The sequence below is a fragment of the Podarcis bocagei genome (assembly GCF_964188305.1).
Source record: "Podarcis bocagei genome assembly, chromosome: Z".
Taxonomy (NCBI): Eukaryota; Metazoa; Chordata; class Lepidosauria; order Squamata; family Lacertidae; genus Podarcis; species Podarcis bocagei.
Window position 1 is genome coordinate 25950448 of NC_138140.1, and position 21080 is coordinate 25971527.

Sequence of the window (21080 nt, forward strand, 5' to 3'; positions counted from 1 at the left end):
GCTTGTATATTGGCAATAATATCTCTACTCACCTGCTAAGAATAACCTCCTGAGTGCTGCCCCCCAAGACCCATTATAGTTGAAAGACTTTTCTCCACCTTGTATATTCATTTATTTGGCAGTGTCAAATTTTCAGGGTAGGCATTGTTGGGTGCTTATCAGGCCCCATTTCCCAGAAGGGACCCCACTGCCCACTTTTAGAGTCCGCAGGCTCTCCTCCTTTCCTTTTTGCAGTCACTGCCCATTCACCTTGTTCAGCTTGCTTGCCAGCAAGAGGTGACTAGTCTTGCACTTTGATGTCGCATTGTGTTTTAATTTTTTGGAAGCTGCCTAGAGTGGTTGGGGTAACCCTGTCAGATGGGCGGCATATAAACAAATAAATTATTATTATTATTATTATTATTATTATTATTATTATTATTATTATTATTATTATTCCCTGTGTCTGTTTTTATGAACAGGGTCCACACAAAAGAGCACATGGACAGGGAGTTGCAGCAATAGCAAGGAGGAACGCCAGCTGTGGGGGCAGAAGGGGCTTCAGCTCCCTCAATATTTCTAGGCAGGAGGCTGAGCCCCCCCCCCCCAAAAAAAAATATTGAAGGGGCCGCCATTCCCTGCCGCCCCCAAGTGAGCGCTCACACCCAGCCTCAGCTGTGCTCCTGAGTCAGGTCTGACCTGGGAGGCAGAGAGAAGCAGGAGTATTGCAGCTGTGTATTGTTTCCAGTATCAGAGGTGGCATGCCAAGAGGGTGGGGTGGGGTGGGGATCACAAGTGGGGAGAGTGCTGTTGTGCTCATGTCCTGCTCATGGGCTTCCCATTGGCTGGCCACTATGAGAATTGGGTGCTGGATTAGATGGGTCCTTGGTTTTATCCTTCAGGGCTGTCCTTTCAAAAGAAACCACAAGGCACCAATTGGTACCATAGTCACATTGAAAGCCAAGAGGCCTCAAAGATTTGGGGAAGGAACCTGAAATAGAGGGAATAGTATCCAGATGGATTAAAGAAAGGGGGTATTTTAGCATTATCATTTTTCAGTTGGAGGCAGTGCAGGTTGCCCAACTCATTGATAGATTGGCAAATTTGTGTCCAAAAGTGTGAATGTTATTTTTGCCAATCCAGAGATCCTAGTGCATAGGACACATACACAGCAGTTCCTGTTAATTTTAGTGGAACAAACTCATCTATCCAATGGGGATTGGCTCCTGCAGGAACTCATTCTTTAGAGTTGTTCTGGTCTTGGAACAGAATGCTGTACTGGAATGTGTATATTGCAGGAAAGCTAGATTTTGCAAATCACTTGAGAGAGAAAGATTTAGGACTTCCTTGCTTTCCTGTGGTGAGCCATGCAGAATTACTAAGCCATTGTTCATGTCAGCAGAGACAGAATCTCTTTGGGTGCAAAGATGACCTTCAAGAATACATCACTCACACTTTAGTTCCTGTATTATGCACTGGTTCTGGTTATAACCAAGAAAAGGTATGAAGCTATATAGTATTTAATCTTGTGGTTAATGCTCATATTGCTTCTCATGCTCTACTGAAAAATTCTCCTGCATTTCTCTCAAGAAACTGCATTAAAAAGAATCTGTGGGAAGATTTGTTTTGTTTTTGTTGCACTTACCTTCAAGGTGGCCTAGAGTTGTTTGTGAGTGTGCTTTATATCACTCTACAAATCATCTCCCCAGTAGTCTGTGCTCTGCAGCCTTCCTGGGTGCCCTTCCTGACAAAGCCATGACATCATCAGCTGGGCTTTTCTTAACGTATGGGAAGGTGAGGAGGCTGCCCACTGTGTACCTGACAGCTGTTTGTTTTTTTAAGTGAAGTCTTTGTACTTTTAAAGAAATCAGTGTGGAAAGGTTAAAAAGGAAATATATCTCTTAGAAATAAAATCTGTAAGCACAGCAGTCTCAGGTACTCAGTAATAGTTTTCCTAGGTTTCCCATGCTTCAATTAAAACCAAGAAATAAGTCATGAAGTACCAGTAGTTTCTCCCATGGGGCTCTTTCAGAAGCACAGGCAGCTAGGGAGGCTGCAGAAGCACCAAGAAGTGTTTATTGGAATGAAAAGCTCCCATAGCACCCAAGGGTGTCTCAGTCCTACAGCTACCAGAATTCTGAAGAAGTGCTCAAGTGTCCTGAGAATGAGGCAGATAAACCTGCAACCTCTTTCACAGAGGGAGAGATAGGCAAACAGGTTTTGATACAGTGCTAGTTCCTTCTATTGCTTTTATTCATTGTTAAGTCCAGGAGTCCTCTATTTTCTCCTGCAAAAAAACCAGTCACCTGGGCTGTTTTGGAGAGCTCTTACCAGTCCAGAACGATGAGTACAGGGACAGATTATACCAGCTCATTATAAAGCGGCTTCATATGTCTATATGTAGGTTGTTTGAAACCAAACATCACAGCACCTGCTGCTTACAGCAATTAGTGTCAAGCTAAGCTTGCTGGATACTTGTCTTGCCATTTCCAAGGCAAACTGAATTCTATGTAGAATCACTGAGTTGGAAAGGACCTTAAAGGCCATCTAGGCCAACCCTCTGCCAGTGCATCCCTCAAGGCTGTCCAGAGTTTGCACTCCAGAAATCTAGAATGAGAGAGCAGAATCTTCCACTCCACACACTCCACCATATGAAATTGGTTTCTCATCGCAGACAATCTTTTTTTGCAACCAGTTGCTTCCCAGCCTCCAGCCCACTAAGTACTGGGGATCCTGCTATGCATTTCAACATCTGTAAACTGCTGGATGTTCTCGGTGCTCTCTGGAGATGTGGTAATAGGAGAGATGACGTGTTTCAGACGCAGGAGCATGGTGAAAAGTAGAATAAGTAGGATGGCCAGTAGGGTCAGAAACAACCCTACATACATATACAAGTTGGAGTATTTATCTGCATTTGCCACTCCTGTAGCCAGGGTTGGGGGTGGGTGGGCACGACCAGTAAGATTTCCACGGAATCTGAAATAGACCTCAGTCATTTCTTACTCAGGCCTTTTCCATTTTCTCTGTTCACTCATGAATTCCTTACTTCTTCTTTGATAGTGTCTTAAAGATTAGATTAGGAGGTAATTCATGCATCAATATTGGATGGGCTGAAGTCTTTGCCTTGTATAGAGGAATAGTTCTCATCAAAGCGTCATCTTCTCACATGGCTTTGCCTAAGGAAATGGCAGAATCAATCAAAGGTTCCTTCTGGGTGGTGGTTTTTTTCTACTTTTTAAAAAACCTTCCTGGCTGAAAAATATTTGTGTTCTTTTCAATAAGGAATAAACGTCTCAATGGAGTTTGGCGGGTAAGGATCTCCTACCAACAGTGTCACCCAATGGCTCACAGATCCATGAGTTACCTTGCAAAAGTCTGCTTTGGTTACTTTTGGAAGCAGACTCCTGTCTTCACTAGAAGGCAAACATCAGTGACTATATTCAGAAGAACTAGAGTCTGGTCTTTTTCCACTTCCCACCTTCAGATGACCAAAATGACAGCAGTACCAGTAGCCAACATTATATTTCTATAAAGATACAAAAAGACAGAGAGAGAGAGAGATACTATATTATTAAGCAAACTTTCACATAATCTCTTTGATTGTAGAGAATCTCTTGGTAATAAAAGGAAAAATTACTGCGTTGCCAAAATCTGTACTCGCAGCTTCTCATAAGTTCTCTTCCTCTGCAAATAAGGCTTCAATTTATCTGCTTCATTCTCACAGTAATTTTTAAATTCCTTTATAACTTCCTTCAGCCTTGGGTTTTGAGCTTCCCTTATCACTGCAATGTGGCCAAAGGCTAAATATTTGTCCAGTTCTCTGCAGGTTCCCATGCTGTCCACAGTTCCTGATATGAGAAAAATGTTTAGGAGGAGTTTTCTCAGGGTATTTTTCCCATGAGCTTTGACTGAAGCATGAGCACCCTAGGAAAGCCTGTTTAGCGCAGACAACAGGAGGGATGATTTGCAGAATGAAAGGGTTGCATCCAACCAAGTTCTCAGAGTAGGTCTGCTGAATTTAATGTCCTTAATTTAGCAGTCTCCATTAACTTCAATGGTCTACTCTGAATAGGGCTAGCATGAGATACAACCCAAATAAATGGCACTTGCATGCACCTCTCAGCCACCTCAGCAATAACAGAAGCACACCCAAAACCCTATACCCAGTCCATTAAAATTTTACTGATTCCCACCCCCCCACCCCGTTGGATGCAATTTCTTCTCCCATTAATTGGTGGAAAATCAGGGGCAAGATTTATTGGTCACTTTTTCTTTTAAAGGTAAAGGGACCCCTGACCATTAGGTCCAGTCGTGGCCGACTCTGGGGTTGTGGCGCTTATCTCACTTTATTGGCCGAGGGAGCCGGAGTACAGCTTCCCGGTCATGTGGCCAGCATGACTAAGCCACTTGTGGCGAACCAGAGCAGCACACGGAAACGCCATTTACCTTCCCGCCGGAGCGGTACCTATTTATCTACTTGCACTTTGATGTGCTTTCGAACTGCTAGGTTGGCAGGAGCAGGGACCGAGCAACGGGAGCTCACCCCGTCGCGGGGATTCAAACCACCGACCTTCTGATCAGCAAGTCCTAAGCTCTGTGGTTTAACCCACAGCGCCACCTGCGTCCCTCTTTCTTTTGCACTGCACTAATTAAAAGATATAGGTTTGCTGGCCAGATTCCAGTTCACACTTGAAAATGAGCACATGTAGGAGGGATGGGATCACACCCATTGTCCTTGCTCTTATGTGTATTCAGCACACATATAAACTGTTCTGTGTGTAGGCTCCATACAAATGGTCTATTCCCCCTGTCATACTGACGGAACCCATGGATGTACAGTCTGTACATGTACAGTGGTGCCTCGCAAGACGAAAAGAATCCGTTCTGTGATTCTCTTCGTCTAGTGGTTTTTTCGTCTTGCGAAGCAAACCCATTGAAGGATTAGCGGATTTTAGCGGCTTTTAGCGGCTTATCTGCTGATCGGATCAGCTGATAAGCGGTTTAGCGGCTTAGAAAAAGGGGGGGGAAGGGGAAAAAACCAGCAGGAACACGCAAGACATTGTCGTCTTGCGAAGCAAGCCCATAGGAAATTCGTTTTGCGAAGCACCTCCAAAACAGAAAACTCTTTCGTCTAGCGAGTTTTCCGTCTTGCGAGGCATTCGTCTTGCGGGGCACCACTGTATAAGCTTTTCCAGATGTTTTTATGAATGTCTGTTGGAAGCAGGAGCAAAGATATGCTACCGAGGAGTTCAGCCTTGCTGTCATTTTAAAAATGCTCTTGAAGATTAAGCCCAGACTTGGGACACAAAGAACAAAGTTATAGTTTGAACTTGTGACCCTCCTTATCGCATAAACCAGGAGGGAGTCTTGGCAGTAATACATGAGAACTCCTAGACATAATAGTACTTTGATAATTTGCCTGGTCAATACTACAGATAAGTCATCCAAGGCACAATCTTAATACCTAATCTAGCCCTGCCGGAGAAAACTCCATTTGCCTTATTTAACACACTGTTAAACACATTCTATACGCACGGAGTCAGCCATCAGCATCCTTAAGCATTCTTCAAGGCGTGGCTCCTACAGCTCAGGTAGAGAGTACCATACTGTGTCTACTCTCTGAGATCTAGCAGTGTACTAGATATCTAAGGACTTGCATAGATAATTGAATTACTGTCTAGAACATGCAGGTTAAAATGGCATAAATAAGTGTACCCATTTAAATATGGTGATCGGATTACAAATCACACAGAAGTTAAGTAGAGACAGCAAACGGGCTCTGCAACAAAAGTTTGCAGTATTGCTCCCGAACAGGAGCGTGCTTGAGTCCTTTTTGGAGTTGCAGTCAGCCATGCCTTTCTCCATCATACCCCAGCTGCGATGGACTCAAGCCAGCTCATTCACATTCCTCTACACCTTAGCTGCCACTGAAAATGGTCAGTTGACATTAGGTGGTTGTTGTTGTTTTGTTTTTTCAGTACTGCTGCAAACTTCAAGGTTCTCTTGAGCATCCTGGTGTCTCCCTCTTGTTTCCCCTTACTAGCAAAGGGGTACTGAGTTTACTATTGGAGGAAGCAAATGGATACTATTGAATATCATGATATGGGTTGCAATATGGAGAGGTTAAATGTGATTGCAAGGTTCAGGTGTTTCTGTACATTATAAGCACGTATATCAATAGAGTAACTAAGGTAAATACATTGGTAAGCATAGGTTAGAGCCAGTGTGATGTACCGGTTAAAGGGCGAAACTAGGGCCAGGGTTCAAATTTCCACTTAGCCATGAAGCTCACTGGGCGATCTTGGGCCAGCCACTGCCTCTCAGACTCACCTACCTCACAGGGTTGGTGTGGGAATTAAATGGGGGGTGGGGAGAACCACCTTGAGCTCTTTGGAGAAAAAGGTGGGATATAAATGCAATTAATAAAAAAAAATGAAATTAGAGGAACTAAGATGAGAGGGAGGGGTGAATTTGGAATGCTGATAGTGAGCGGTGATTGGTTGGGAGTTTTGAAAGGGAGTTTGAATACTAGTTTGAGAGGGTTTGGAATCGAGTTGAGAGTTGAGTTGACAGCGGAGTTGCATTTGGGGGTGGGTGGTAGACTGTGTGAAAGTTGGTGGCGGATGTGAAGCAGGGTTAGTCATCTAATGTAGTATCAGTATTATAGTAGCTACTGTTGTATATAAAATAAAGCAACAAATAAGATAAACAGATTGAAACCATGTGCTTCGGTACAATCTGCAATCACACAGCCATTGTTTATGAGTCCTCTTCAATAAATTAATTGCCTCATCCTTTGCTAACATCAGGGGAATTATTATTATTATTATTATTATTATTATTATTATTATTATTATACCCCACCCACTTATTCAGATAAATATTATTTGGGGTGGAAGCAGGTTATAGAGTTACCCATAAGAAACACAGCTCAGAGCCATACATCTTGTTAAGAGTGAGAAGTGGTACAGGGTAATTTTGGGTGGTGGCAGAGCAGAGGAGGGTGTGTGGCATGACAGTGGTGACAGCCACCTCTCTTGTCTTCTGTAGCTCTTTCTGCTGAAAAAGGCAGAGCTCGCATCAAATCCTAACAGACCATTTTTGGTAATGAAATAATATGCGTCACAGATGTTACTTCTGAAAATTAGGTGGCATTATGTTAAAGTTATTAACCTTAAGTTCATGTGTAATAATCAATTACGAAACAAGAGCCCCAAATTAATGAGCCTCTACAAGGCACTTCTAATAAATGGAAGAGATTAACGAGTGGAGATAATTCAATGAGGCTGGGAGTTTAGCATGGATGCCTGTGGTTCGTTTTATGCTCCAGTCTTAAGAGTAGTTGCTCAGTTCCTTGCAAGGGAAGAATCTGATTTGCTCACAAAACTATGTGTGTGCATGGACTTCCTGCCTTGTCTTCTGTGATGAGGGCAAGAGGGAATCTTCATGCAGAACACTTCCTGACTTGTAGAAGATTATAAGGAATGCCACAGAGGAGGCTTTACACATACAGATCAAATAAATTATGGGGGAGTCAAATCGATTTGAATGAATAGACTCAGCTGAAAAGTCTATGCATGCTTCCTTGCACAAGGGCTTTCTTGTTTTCTTTTGCCGAAGAGCCCATTTCTTTGCATACAATAGAGTTTCTTTTTGTGAACAGTAAAGTTCTTGTAGGGAGCATGGTAGGGCTACAGATAAACCCACTCTGCAAATGTTCTTTTCTGCAGAGGAATCAACTAGATCAGAAGGGCCAGGGGCAGAAGCCATAAGGGTGCTGGATCCATCTGTTAAGAGTTTGGGTGTAATCCTTGACGCCTCCCTTTCCATGGAGGCGCAGGTTAAAGCAACAGCTAAGGCGACATTTTTCCATCTTCACCGCATTAAGCAGTTGGTCCCTTACCCTTCCCACCCTGACCTGGCCACAGTGATCCATGCGACAGTCACCTCCAGACTTGCCTACTGTAATTCGCTCTACATGGGGCTGCCCTTGAAACTGTCCCAGAAACTCCAGCGGGTGCAGAATGCTGCAGCGAGGCCCCTCACGGGGTCCCTGCAATGGGAGCATATTCACCTAGTGCTTTACCAGTTGCACTGGCTCCTGGTGGAGTATAGGGTCAGGTTCAAGGTGCTGGTAGACTTTTAAAGCCCTTTGTGGCTTAGAGCCCTCATATTTATAGGACCACCTCTCCTGGTATGCCCCGCAGAGGACCTTAAGGTCCATGAATAACCATAGTTTAGAGGTCCCAGACCCTAAGGAAGTCAGACTATCCTCCACCAGGGCCAGGGCCTTTTCAGTGATGGCTCCGACCTGGTGGAATGCTCTGTCCCATGAGACTAGGGCCCTTCAGGATTTAACCTCCTTCCGTCAAGCCTGTAAGACAGAGCTATTCCACCTGGCCTTTAATTTGAACTCAGCCTGATCCTTTATTTCCCTTCTCTTCCCTCCCCCTCCCCTTTTATGAAGATTACCCGCTCTGAGACCCCACAGCTAATTCTCCCCTGGCCTCCTCGCTGGCCCAAGTAGGACCAATTCAGCCAGCTAGCCCTGGGGATTATCTAATGCTTATTTTCCCCAAATTGATTTCTGAATTTTGAATTTTATTGTTATTCATGTTTTTATACTGTATTTTATGCTGCTTTTACAATTAAGTGTTTTAAATTAGTTGTTAGCCGCCCTGAGCCCAGTTTTTGAACTGGGAAGGGTGGGGTATAAATAAAAAATTATTATTATTATTATTATTATTATTATTATTATTATTATTATTCAGACCCTGTCACCAATACTGAGCCAGAGGCAGAGTCTGTTAACCAGAAGTGCCTTGACCCACAGACACTCGCCTTGGAGCCCTCTGAGGCAGATCTCCCAAGGACAGTATAGCCAAATGTCCTACTTTGCATGAGGAGTCCAGGTGTTGTTGGACTCCAAGTCCCATCATGCTTGACTATTGGTCATTCTGGGGCTGATGGGAGTATTTATTTATTTACTTATTGTTTCCGTTTATAGACCACTTGCTACCAGAAGATCTTGAAGTAGTTTATAGTGAATAAAACACACCCACATTCTAGCGGCCCCAGTGTTGAACTCGGAAGAGATCCAGGTTCAGATCCTCACTCACTTATGAATCTCACTGGGTAACCTTGGGCCAGCGACCTTCTCTCAGTTTAATTAACCTCACGGGCTTGAGAGGATAAAAGAGGAAGAACTATGAATACTACTACAACATGACACCTTTATCCCATATTCAAAGATTTGTGGATCTTTCCACAAAAGTAATCCTCAGTTAAGCAATTCACTGGATGCCTAACTCGATAGTGAGAATGCAGAACCTGCAACCCTCCAGCTGTTGCTAGATTCCAACTCCCATCATCCCCAAATGTTGGCCACACTGGCTGGGGCTGAAGGGAGTTGGAGGCTTCCTTCAACATCTTCTGGAGGGTGGTATGTTGTCCACAACTCTGCTTTAAAAAGATCACAATTTCCTGTGCTCCTGAGCTAATTGCCCCTAAATGCCCCTACATACAAATGAAGAGGGGGGATATGATTCCTGCATTTCAGGGTGCTGTACTAGATAACCCTTGGAGTCCCTTCCAACTCTACAATTCAATTTATTTATCCCCAGCTCTAGAGATTGAATAACAAGACTCTTCTTGTTAGCTAAGCAACTGCAGTAAACATCTTTCTTGCGGTTACAAACAAGTTAGCCTATCTGTCTTATTTTCACCAAGCACAAACAAATTAACCATCTTTTTAAAAGGATCAGTTTTAGCATTTTAGGTTAACTCAGATTGGGATGATTTTTAGAGTAGACAGCATAATATTATTGTGAATATTTGTGGGGCTAGAAATTAAGTCGGTACTGCTTGCAGAAAAAGTTAGTCAAAACACTCTGCTGCTGTAGCATATAGTGCGTTTTTGAAGGCCGCCTGTTTCCAAAACAAGCTGTCTGGGCTTAATCTGACTACTGAAATCAATACTTTTGCTTAGCTCATTTGTAGCACACATAATCTCTTTACTTCCCCTTGAAAAAGCACAGACACCAAGAAAATTGATACCTCAATGCATGCTTTTTTTTTTAAAGAAAAGAAACCATCAATTGGAAGTACTAGCTTTCCTTTTTTGTTGGCAGATAGTCATATTTTCTCCTTTCATATCAAATGCATAAAATAGCACATTCTTCTAACTAAGCCTTGGCACAGAGATAAAAACAGTTGGATTTTGACAAGTGCAGCCAATTACCTTTCATCGTAAGCAGGAGCAGAGGAGTGACCCCTCAAGACACCACCTTGGTAGGTGTACCCTAGATTGCTTTCTGCAAGGTGTCCTGGAAGCATCCCCTCTAAGATGCAGGTGCTTTGGAAGAAAAAGAGACCAGCTGTTGTTTTGTCGCTTGAGCTGGAAGACTAGGCTTTCCAAGGAGAAAGTACACTTTCCTCTCGTCTCCTTTGCACGCCACAGTTTTGCATTGCGACAGGCGGAGGGGCGCTGCTTAATTCCTTAGACGCTAGTTGATGGTCCTGCTCTCACTGTGCTGCTGCTGGTTTTCCTGCACGGGTGAGACAGATCCATATATCTTCTGGATGGCTGAACCACAGCAGCCTCCGTCAACCGTCTCTCTCTCTCTCTCGCTCTCCTCCTTTTGCTTCTATAGGCAACAGACACAGTAAGCTGGGAAAGGTATCTCTCCAAGCGCAGCTATGCTTCATCAGTAGGGAGAGAGAGAGGTGGGAAAAAAAGAAAGCTGCCAACAACACTAGTAGCAAAGTTTCTATAAGCCTTTTTTAATTCCTTCCATGCTGCAGGCTGGTCCTTTTCCCTCTAGGCAACCAGCCACAAAGCAGATTTGAAGGCAATGATCACTCTCTCATTATGATTTCTTTTATAAAAACAAAACAAAAAAGAGATTAAAAAAAAACATTTTGTAGGATTGGAAGCATTCTTTTTAAATATATAGTCAAACAAGGCATGCAAATCAGGATGTTTTTCAGGGTTCCACCCCCACCCCCAGGGCTTTAAAAACCTTCAAAATAAAGTAAGTGCAATACATCACAGCCAATGATATTTGTGCCATATACCGCATTTTTCGCTCTATAAGACACACCAGACTGTAAGACGCACCTAGTTTTTGGAGGAGGAAAACAAGAAAAAAAAAATATTCTGAATCCCAGAAGCCAGAACAGCAAGAGGGATCGCTGCGCAGAGAAAGCAGCGATCCCTCTTACTGTTCTGGCTTCTGGGATAGCTGGGCAGCCTGCATTCACTCCATAAGACGCACACACATTTCCCCTTACTTTTTAGGAGGGGAAAAGTGAGTCTTATAGAGCAAAAAATACGGTAACTTGCAAGTTTCCTCCCCTTCTGTTTGTATGCAGCCACATTTGACAGAATGAAATCCTGGTTGCTTTCAGGTGTAGAGCCATTTTCAGCTTCGGGGTTCCCAGTTCACTGCTATAGCATGCAACTAGGTCAATAGGAAACACCCTGCGGAAACATTAACAGGCCAGAAATGCCCACTACATGTAGACACCTATTTGGACACAACCCATTGGCCTGGTTTTGGGGAGGGGAGTTCAGAAAAGACTGGCCCAAGGTATTTTGCTGCATGAGAGAAGGGGAAACAAGTAGGGCATGGTGGCTCTGGGAGTTGGCAACGGACCCTGGCAGGACCCTCTGCAGGTGCCCAATGATGCTGACCATCAGTTGGAGGATGCAGGAGACAGACAAGGAGAAGAAGGGAGGAATGATCCTTGAATGTTCTGAAATGACATTACATATACATGCAGATGGGTTACTGTGGAAATGAAAAAGCCAAGAATTGCATTTGATAAAAGGCCATAGCTCAGAGGCCAGAACATCTGCTCTGCATGCAGAAAGACCCTGCTGTCATTCACTATGGACAATACAGGGCTAGGCAGACCAAGAGTCTGACTCCCTGTGTTCCTATGAAATACAACATGGTATCCCCTCCCATTCTATGTGCAAAATCAAACCAGACTGGCACTAGAATCTTATTTCAACACTGGCAACATGTGATAATGATATCCCACATCACAACTGAGCGCGGCAGGCTAGCGGTAGCTTAGGGGACTCAGGAAGAATGGTTAGGGGCTGCTGCCACTTCTAGTATCTATTGCCTGAGGTAGGTGCCTCATCTTGTCTAAGAGTAGGAACAGACCTGCTTTCAGAAGTAAGTGACTGGTACAGGCTCAGCCCAAACGTCCTGCAGAGAGCAGGTGCACCAAAGCACTGTGTGATGTCCTACATAAGAGACTCATTGCTCCCAGTTTTATTGGGAACTACTTGAGATTTGGGTGGTATCATGATGCCTGAGGTATTCTTGTTGACATGCAAAAGAAAAGAAAAAAGAGGTTATCTCACAGAAATCAGAAAGTAAAAACGATGCACTTGAGATAACAAAGGAAGAAAATGCATTCTGTACAAAAGTGATACATAATGACCATTTTACATTAAAAACAGACCAATCTAGGAGTTCTTGTTCACAGTAGGCAATATGTTTCCCACAGTAAAAACATAGCAGCTCATTGGAAGCTCAAGGTGGCATGCATGGTACTTCCTCCCCCACATCTTACCCTCACAACAACCCTGTGAGGTAGGTTAGGCTAAGAGAGAGCCCCAAGTTAGCTGGTGAGTTTTATGGCTGAGTGGGGATTTGAACCATGGTCTCCTATGTCCTAGTTCAACACCCTAAGTACCCCTACACTGGTTCTCATTCAATGTGGTAGCCATCCTGTAGCTTCCCAGTGCTGGCAAAGATAAACCACTCCTCAGAATTCATTCATTTTTTAAAAACTACGACATTTTTCAGAATATTGACTGTCATGAACAGGCAACCTTTGGAAATGATTTTCGTTCACTCAGAGATTCAGTTCAGTGGTTGGATGGCTTTTGAGAGCTCACAGATTCCTCAAGCAACAAAGCGTGCCAGCTGATATGTTTGGTCTTTTGGGTGTCCATCTGTCATATTCTCTCTCTCTCTGAACATAATCAGCCTTTCCTGATGAGTTTTTGTTGCCATTGCTGACAGACCTGTATGGTGATTCAGGAGCAGGAATACTTCAGCACCCACTTACAGCCAGTAAGTTGCTTGAAAGATAAGTACCATTCTTCTTTCCTTAATTCAGCTGCAAACCCACAGTTTCTACCCACAATGATAGATTTGTGAGTTCCAGAAGCCTTCAGTTGTGTTTTCCTAGACATAGAAGTAGAAACAGGGTAGCCACCTGACCTAACGTATGGAGGACAGTTCTTTATTTCCACAAAGTGGTTTATAGGGTGGGGAAAGGCCACTGTAAGCCACACCAGGAGACATTGTGAGACTCACCAGGAGGTGATCTGACCATGACACAGGGTCTGCTTTATAGACCCCCACCTTCAGACCACCTTCTCCCTGCCTGCTTGAGAAAATGAAATCCAGAGTGTGCTAGCTACATATACTGCTCTGATGAAATATTGGGATGTTCCCATGATTGTCCTGAGCTACTCCAAACAATATGGCATTGGTGTGAATGTTGACATCTCCCAAGACAAACAGTCATCCTTAGTAAATTATTTTATTGAGTTTTGAAAAACATAAAATGAACATAGAACAATGTAGACAAAGTACATTAAAGCAATGTCTATAACCTCACTACAAAAGTTCATATCGCAGAATATCAGAGGAAGTATGCAGTGAGTCAGAATTTAAGAGAATTTAGAGTGTGTGTCCAATATAATGGGAGCCAGTGTGGTGTAGTGGTTAAGAGCAGTGGATTTGTAATCTGGTGAACCGGGTTTGCATCCCCGCACCTCCACATGCAGCTGCTGGGTGACCTTGGGCTAGTCACACTTCTCTGAAGTCTCTCAGCCTCACTCACCTCACAGAGTGTTTGTTGTGGGGGAGGAAGGGAAAGGAGATTGTTAGCCGCTTTGAGACTCCTTAGGGTATTGATAAAGCAGGATATCAAATCCAAACTCTTCTTATAAGCAGAAGTTCTTAGGCAGAATTTTGGCTATTTAGATATACCCTCCACAGTCTAACCTGACACATTGAAGGTTGTAGTAAATGTCCGTCCTTATTTTATTTAATTATTTCATTTCATAAAATTTATATACTGCTTGATTTTAAACAAATAAACTCAAAGCAGTTTACAGAAAGTGATTCTTATCCTTGTTATAAGAAATAAAAGGCCGGAATGTTGCATCAAATTTCTCTTTTTTTAGTTATTCCTCAAACCACATGATTCTGGTAAGCTAATCTTTCTGACAATGCCATATTTTGTCCAGACAGCCTCTTAATAGAAAGTCCAGCCAAATTCCAGTGACTGGCTACCTCCAATTGTGCTGCTGCCAGCAGAAGAACCACCAGATCAGGTTGGCTTAGCTGAGGGTCATCAGGAGATCAAATAATTAAAAGCTCTAGTGCTGGATCTGTTAGGATAATACTGCCTGTGATATCTGATTTTTGTGTGCAAATACTGCCACCCAGAAGTAACACTAACAGTCTTGATGTCTTTATCACCATGCCTGAGATCACCTCCATCACTTGTACAAGAAGGCTGTTGAGCATGAGGAGCATTAACTGATCCCATGGCAATAAATAGGCATCTGAAAGTATCCCCCAAGACTGCGCTGTCACAGTTGTAACCTTATTGGGTTCTACAAAAAAGAAACCCAGGCACCGCTCATTTATCTGGCAGAGTGCTGACGAGATTGCAAAATATTGCAACCAGATACATAGGCTCACACTGTTTGTTGCAAATTATTTTTTATGCTTTGTTAATGTATTTCCCCACCTTCTGAACAGGGCTCAGGCACTGCACGCTGCGCCTTCAAATACAGCAGTCAGCATAGCTGCTATGCGCTGAGGTATCTGTGCAGCTTCCAGGTCTTTGGCCTCTCTTGCTCTTCTCTTTCAATGGTTTTGTTTTACAATCTCACACAAAAGCAGAGCTTCAAGTGTGTGTTTGGGAGGCTTCTTTTGCTGCTGAGAATCTTACTCTCAAGTGAGAATCACAAGGCTGTGAAGCACTTACATCTTCAGGGCTGTAAAATACGTCAGGTCAAGTGCTGTGTTGTAAACAAGAAGAGTCATTTGGCAGAGCTGAGGCTGGGAGAGACACAACACAGCTGATTATCTTTGCCCAGCTTGCAACCTCAGTCTCTCCTTGTGCCAATGACCACCACCCCCAGATGCCCCCAAAGAGAGCTGGCGCATATTCCTCACGTCACCAAGGAAGATTCTTAACAGCATAAGCTAAACCTGGCATACACAGGGGTAAGGAACATGTGTTCCTCAATGCATTGTTGGACTCCAGCTCTTATAAGCCCTTACCAGCAGGGCCAATGGGAGTCCAACAAAATCTGGAGGGATACTGGTCTCTGATTCCTGGTATAGACAGTAGCCATAGATCTGTCAGCTGTACTGGTCCCCTGTTGTTTTCCGGAATCAATTTAAGGTGCTTGCTTTGATGTCTGAAGCCCCAAACATCTTAGGACCAGAGTGGTTAAATAATCACAGTCCCTCCAAGTGTCCCTATTTTCCAGGCACTGTCCCAGATTTACAGAAGCCATCCCAGTTTCTGATTTGATCCTGGAATGTCCCAGTTTTCCTTAGGACACCCCTATTTTGATTGGAGAAATGTTGGAGTGTATGGAGTTATATGACCCCTGAGCCAAGGAGATAAGTTACTATACTACACAACCTTTAGAAGACATCTGAAGGCAGCCCTGTATAGGAAAGTTTTTTAATATTCAATGTTTTTATATATGCTGGAAGCCTCCCAGAGTGGCTGGGGCAACCCAGTTAGATGAATGGTGTATAATGATGATGATGATGATGATGATGATGATGATAGAACAGGACATCCCTATTTTCATCAAAGAAATGTTGGAGGGTACATAATCAATCCCAGTTCCAAGGGAACTCCGGGAATTGCAGCTCTGTTGGGGGAACAGGCCCCCACTAAGAACTCTCAGCACCCTTAGCAACTTGGGTACAGGAAACCTTAAGAACTGCCTGGTTCCTAATATCCCTGCCTGATCACTGAGATCTTCTGGAAAGTCACTCTTAGCAATTCCTCATGCCTTGGAAACTCAGCTAAAGGAGCTGTATGTTGTGCATTGTGGACCCAGTTTTGTGGAACTCCCTCCCAGATGAGATGAGACATGCCCCCTTCCTGTTAAAGCTCTGGTGTTTGATGAAAACTTGTCTATTTTGGCATGTGTTTTAGGTAATCTTTTCTTACTGCATTCCTTTTCTAACATCATTGTATGCTGCTTAGAAACTACAGAATATAAATGTTTGATATAAGTAAGTAAGTAAGTAAGTAAGTAAGTAAGTAAGTAAACACACACCAATGAGATCTGAGGGCATTTTGCATTTTTGAAACTCAGCCTTTCAGCAATATGGCAGTATCACTGGAGTGTCACACGGACGTTAAAGCAGGGCAAATAAATTAACAGGAATTTATGGAGTGCTCTTTCTTCCCCAGTTGGTATATTCTTTCATCTCCTGGTTGTTATTATTAGATGCAAATGAATCCCACAAGCCTTAGCAAAGAACAACCAGAATCTTCAGGTTTGGACTAGTTTCAGACCAACTGGGTTTCCTGTGACCTCCAGTATGACCCATATATCAACCCAGACTTGATGGAAAACTAAGCCAGAAGCATTTCAGACACAGACTGCCCTTTGACTATCCAATTGTCCAGGAGTCATGGGTTGAGTCAACTCTGAATGAAGCTTACAGTAATCTTCCCTGTCCCGCAGTTGAGTCATTTCTGGCTAACAGCATATGATTTAATTCTGAATATGCCTTTATATCCAAACCCCATAAAAAACCTGACATTAAAACTAGTGTGTGCCAGAGTATTGTATCTGGAGGACTTAGATCTATTCTTCTATATCTGTTTATTCAATGTATGATACTTTTCCTTTAAAGGCTCTGAAAGTATTTTATCCTGTTCTACCAGATTTCATTAAGTACTAGCAGCCTCATACCCAGTATTGCTCAGGAATTCTATGAAAAAGAAAAATCAATGAAGTTGTGAAATCAGTGGTTAAAATCAGTATACTTTTGAAAGGTTCAGTCCACCATTTTGATTCAAAATGGCATCCAACTGTCTTCTGAAAATAATAAAAGTCTCAGGAGCCGTCTTGAAAAAGTTGGTTATGACATCTCAATATATGTCTAAGTGCATAACAGGCAGAGAACTTTCCAAAATACCTAACGGGTATTTATTACTTTCCCTCCTACTTCCAAAGAGCTGGATCATCCTCACAACAACCCTGTGAGGTAGTTTAGGCTAAGAGATACCGACCTTTAATTATCAGGGTTTCTTTTTGTTTTTTTTGTTTGCAGTTCTAGAGATGGGGTATCTTACTGCTCAAAGCTTTCCAATTAGTGACTCAATGCCAGAACTCAGAGCCATACCCCTTTAAAATCTAGTAGTTCTAACCCTTACAGAGACTCAGAGTAAACCTTTTCATGTTTAAGAGAGTTTGAAGGCTTCTCCCCTGGTGTGTTTTTTTTATTAAGTCTGCCTCTTAGCTGCCAGATGTTCAAAAAACACCTTGTAGGCCCTTTGTAGGTGGTGGTGGAAGAAATGACTCACATCTCATAAACTGAATCAACAGGTGTGGATTCTACTATCACCTTTGTGATGAGAGCATCATTCTCCCTCACTGCATTCTCAACCTTTACTACACCTCTGGATCTCATGTTACCATTATATACCTGGCATTTCTGTTTAGGCCACCCTCTGACTTGTATCCAAGGTGGCACAAATGAGAGACAGTGTGATGCCGTGGTCAGATACCACTAGGACCAGGACCTGGGTGACCAGGGTCGCAAATCCCCACTCAGTCACGAAGCCAATAGGTGACATTGGGCCAGTTACTGCCCCTCACCTACCTCACAGGCTTGTTGTGGGAATTAAATGTGGAGTGGGGGGGGGGGACAGACTACTGAGCTCCTTTGAGAAAAAGGTGGTATATAAATGCAGTGAGTAAACAAAATATAAAGTGGGGGTTCAAACAATCATCTAGTTGGTCGCTGTGAGGACAGAATGCTGGGTGAGGTGGCCTGACCTAGCAAGCCTTGTGCTATTTTCTGGATCTTGAATAGTTGGAAAGGCAGGTCTTTCCATTCTCTTCCTCATCCTGCATCCAGGGCCAGCCTGCCCATAAGGCAAGCTAAAGCAATTGCATCAGTTTGGCAGGTTGGAGAAAAAAAGGAGAGGCAGCAGATCAGGGCCTATGAGGACCTCCGCCACTTCCTGCGCCATCACCCCTGACTCCTCTGCCCTCCCAGTGCCGAATCCTCCTCCACTGCCACCTTCTCCCCCTCCCCACTGCTGCTGCTGACTCCCTCCCCCCCTCCACACAGCCTCTTTTTGGTCCCCTTTTTCTTATAATTGGGGAGGCAGAGGAGTCCGTGGGACAGGGGATGAGTCAGTGGCAGCAGATGGCAGAGAAGGAGTTTTAAATATTAAATGGCTTTAACTATCTTCATATATGTAAATGTTTTATTTTTTCCTATATTGTTAGACTACACCTCAAGAGCAATTTAGGACTGGTGACGTTGCTATCATCTCCTTGATCAAAATGCTCAGGTAGCTCTTGAGATGTATAATGAAATCAAGAAAGCACCCAAAAGAAGAAGCATTCTTGTACAGTGGTTGTACAGTGGGGTTGCGGTGCTCATCTTGCTTCAGGCCAAGGGAGCTGGCATTTGTCCACATGACAGCTTTCTGGGTCACGTGGACAGCATGAGTAAACTGCTACTGGCACATGAAGAACCGTGACAAGTGCCAGAGCACACGGAAACACCATTCACCTTCCCGCCACAGCGGTACCTATTTATCTATTTGCACTGGTATGCTTTCAAACTGCTAGGTGTGCAGGACCTGGGACCAAGCAAAGGGAGCTCACCCCATCAGGTGGATTCTAACCGCTGACCTTCTGATCCACAAGCCCAAGAGGCTCAGTGGTTTAGAGCACAGTACCACTTGCTCCTTTGCAGCAGACTAGTTGGGAAATGGATAGTAGAAGTTTTGGGGTTCTTTTGCTTGAGGAGTCTTTCCACTCTCTCCTGAAAACTTTCTGCATAGCTTCTAATGTCCTTCAAGGCCAAAGTACAGTGGTACCTCAGGTTACAGATGCTTCAGGTTACAGATGCTTCAGGTTACAGATTCCACTAACCCAGAAATAGTACTTCGGGTTAAGAACTTTGCTTCAGGATGAGAACAAAAATCATGTGGCAGTGGCACGGCGGCAGCAGGAGGCCCCATTAGCTAAAGTGGTACTCAGGTTAAGAACAGTTTCCGGTTAAGAATGGACTTCCAGAACGAATTAAGTTCTTAACCCGAGGTACCACTGTAATAACTTTAGAGTTCAATAACTTTAGAAAAGGGTCTCTTGTAAGGAAATTACCGCAGTCACTGCCGTGGTTGCAATGGGTGACTTCAACTACCCTCACATACACTGGTTACATATGTGTTCCAGCAGTGCTGTTTTTCTAGAAAAAGAGGTGCTGGAGCTCACCAGAAACTTCTCCCTTGTTCCCTTAGAATGGCAATGGCACTCACCTGAGAGGTATCGGAGCTGAGCTCCAGTGAGCACTCTCTGGGAAAAAAAGCCCTGTGTTCCAGTCATGGCAAAGAGGTAAGATGCCTAGGTCTTCAGGTAGGACAGAAACAGGAGAACTGAAACCCTGGAGAACTGCTGGAGGGTGTAGAGAGTTTAGCCAGGGATAGCCAGCATGCCCAATGATCAGGGATGATGAGAGCTGCAGTCCAACATCATGTAGAGGTCCCCACATTCTCTACCCATGGCTTAGGCAGGATTGAACTAGAGGGGCCATTAGTCTTGTTCAGTATAACACAGCTTCCTGTCTTTCTATCTGGCTCAGTAGTGAGATTTAGTCAGAGCCAAGATGTGCTATTTCTGAAGTCAAATGAGAAAGGTTTGATGGTGCTCCTGTAAAAGTGGGCATGTTCTTTGCATTTCATAAAAGGGAAACAGAATAATGCAGAGACTGGTGGCTTCCAATGGCATCTGTTAGCATTCAGTACCTTTGAAAAGCAGGTACCAGTTTTTCTGGAATCCTCATAAATTAAATCAGCCACAGAACCCGGATAGGGTTGCATATTTCCTCAGTACTAATTCTGAGCAACCTTCACGTATCTCCAGCCACATCTGCTTCTCATGTGATTTCCAGCATAATTGCAAGGCATTTTTTTTTAAAAAAGCCCTGTGGGCTTCTTTTTGCCTTTTCTTTGTGGCATGACCAGCACTAAATTTAGCCGCATGATACATTCCTAGCAAAACAAAGCCCCTTCATTGCATTGGAACAGGCAGAAATACCAAGGTCTGCAGCTCCTGATGCAAATGTAGTGGGAATGCTGAGCACCCTTGCAAGTAGGGCAGTGTGGTCCAATGCGCAGGACAAGGGCCACATGCATCCCTTGAGGCCTTTTTTTGTGGCCTTCTGCAACATTTGATGCCCTGCTCCCAGCTCTCATACTGCCTTCCCAAAGTGAGGTGCTGGGCTTTGGGAAGGAGGAAGGAGGGTTCTGAGAGGGTCCTTAAGACCTCTTGCCTCCTTCCCAAAGACTCTATTCCACAATACAACGTTCTGAGAGGTGATATGATAGCCGGCTTCAAATATTTGAAGGGCTGTCACATGGATGATGGAACAAGTCCGCTCACCTTTTCTAGGAAATGGAGCCAAGACTTTAACTGTCCAAGCTGCAGGAACAGCCTTATTTTCAAAATGTTTATTTTCCATCAATCCATGCTCAGGTTTCTTGGTTAAAAAGGCTTTGGAAGGATGGCATAGACTTAACCTCCCAGCTCCTGACAAGCACAACCTATAACTTTTGACATTGTAAAGCAGATTTGGAAAAAGCTGCCGGCTATTTGCTGGTCCTGCTTTGAGTATAGGCTAAGGTTACCAGACATCCCCGTTTCCCGGGGACAGTCCCTGGATTTACAAATCAGTCCCCTGACAAAATCCATCTATATAGTAGGAAGTTGAAAAGTGTCCCCGGATTCATTGAAAAAAATCTGGTAACCTTAGGATAGGCTCTTCAGGGCAGCA

The 21080-nt window shown here is 43.7% G+C and overlaps 1 protein-coding gene and 1 long non-coding RNA gene across 10 annotated transcripts in view; one reads left to right on the plus strand and one right to left on the minus strand.

Moving 5' to 3' along the window:
• The window catches only part of LOC308578808, a 41072-nt gene that overhangs the window by 13167 nt on the left and 6825 nt on the right, over window positions 1–21080 (plus strand). For 5 of the 9 annotated variants that reach the window (XR_014004116.1, XR_014004117.1, XR_014004118.1 and 2 more), the window contains 2 exons: window positions 13026–13076; window positions 19549–19642. This is a non-coding gene — a long non-coding RNA (uncharacterized lncRNA). The remainder of the gene's footprint in view (window positions 1–13025; window positions 13077–19548; window positions 19643–21080) is intronic. The other 4 variants (XR_014004119.1, XR_014004120.1, XR_014004122.1 and 1 more) reach the window with 1 other exon arrangement.
• On the minus strand, window positions 2025–11004 carry SERTM2 (serine rich and transmembrane domain containing 2). The gene is made up of 2 exons (XM_081179374.1): window positions 10220–11004; window positions 2025–3505 (listed from the first exon to the last, which is right to left on the minus strand). The coding sequence occupies exon 2, from the start codon at window positions 2973–2975 to the stop codon at window positions 2697–2699; it is 279 nt and encodes a 92-aa protein (XP_081035500.1). The 5' UTR covers window positions 2976–3505; window positions 10220–11004; the 3' UTR covers window positions 2025–2696.

Excerpts from the sequence above, each read along its gene's own strand:
- SERTM2 (XM_081179374.1), bottom strand. The coding sequence starts at position 2,975 with ATGACTGAGGTCTATTTCAGATTCCGTGGAAATCTTACTGGTCGTGCC.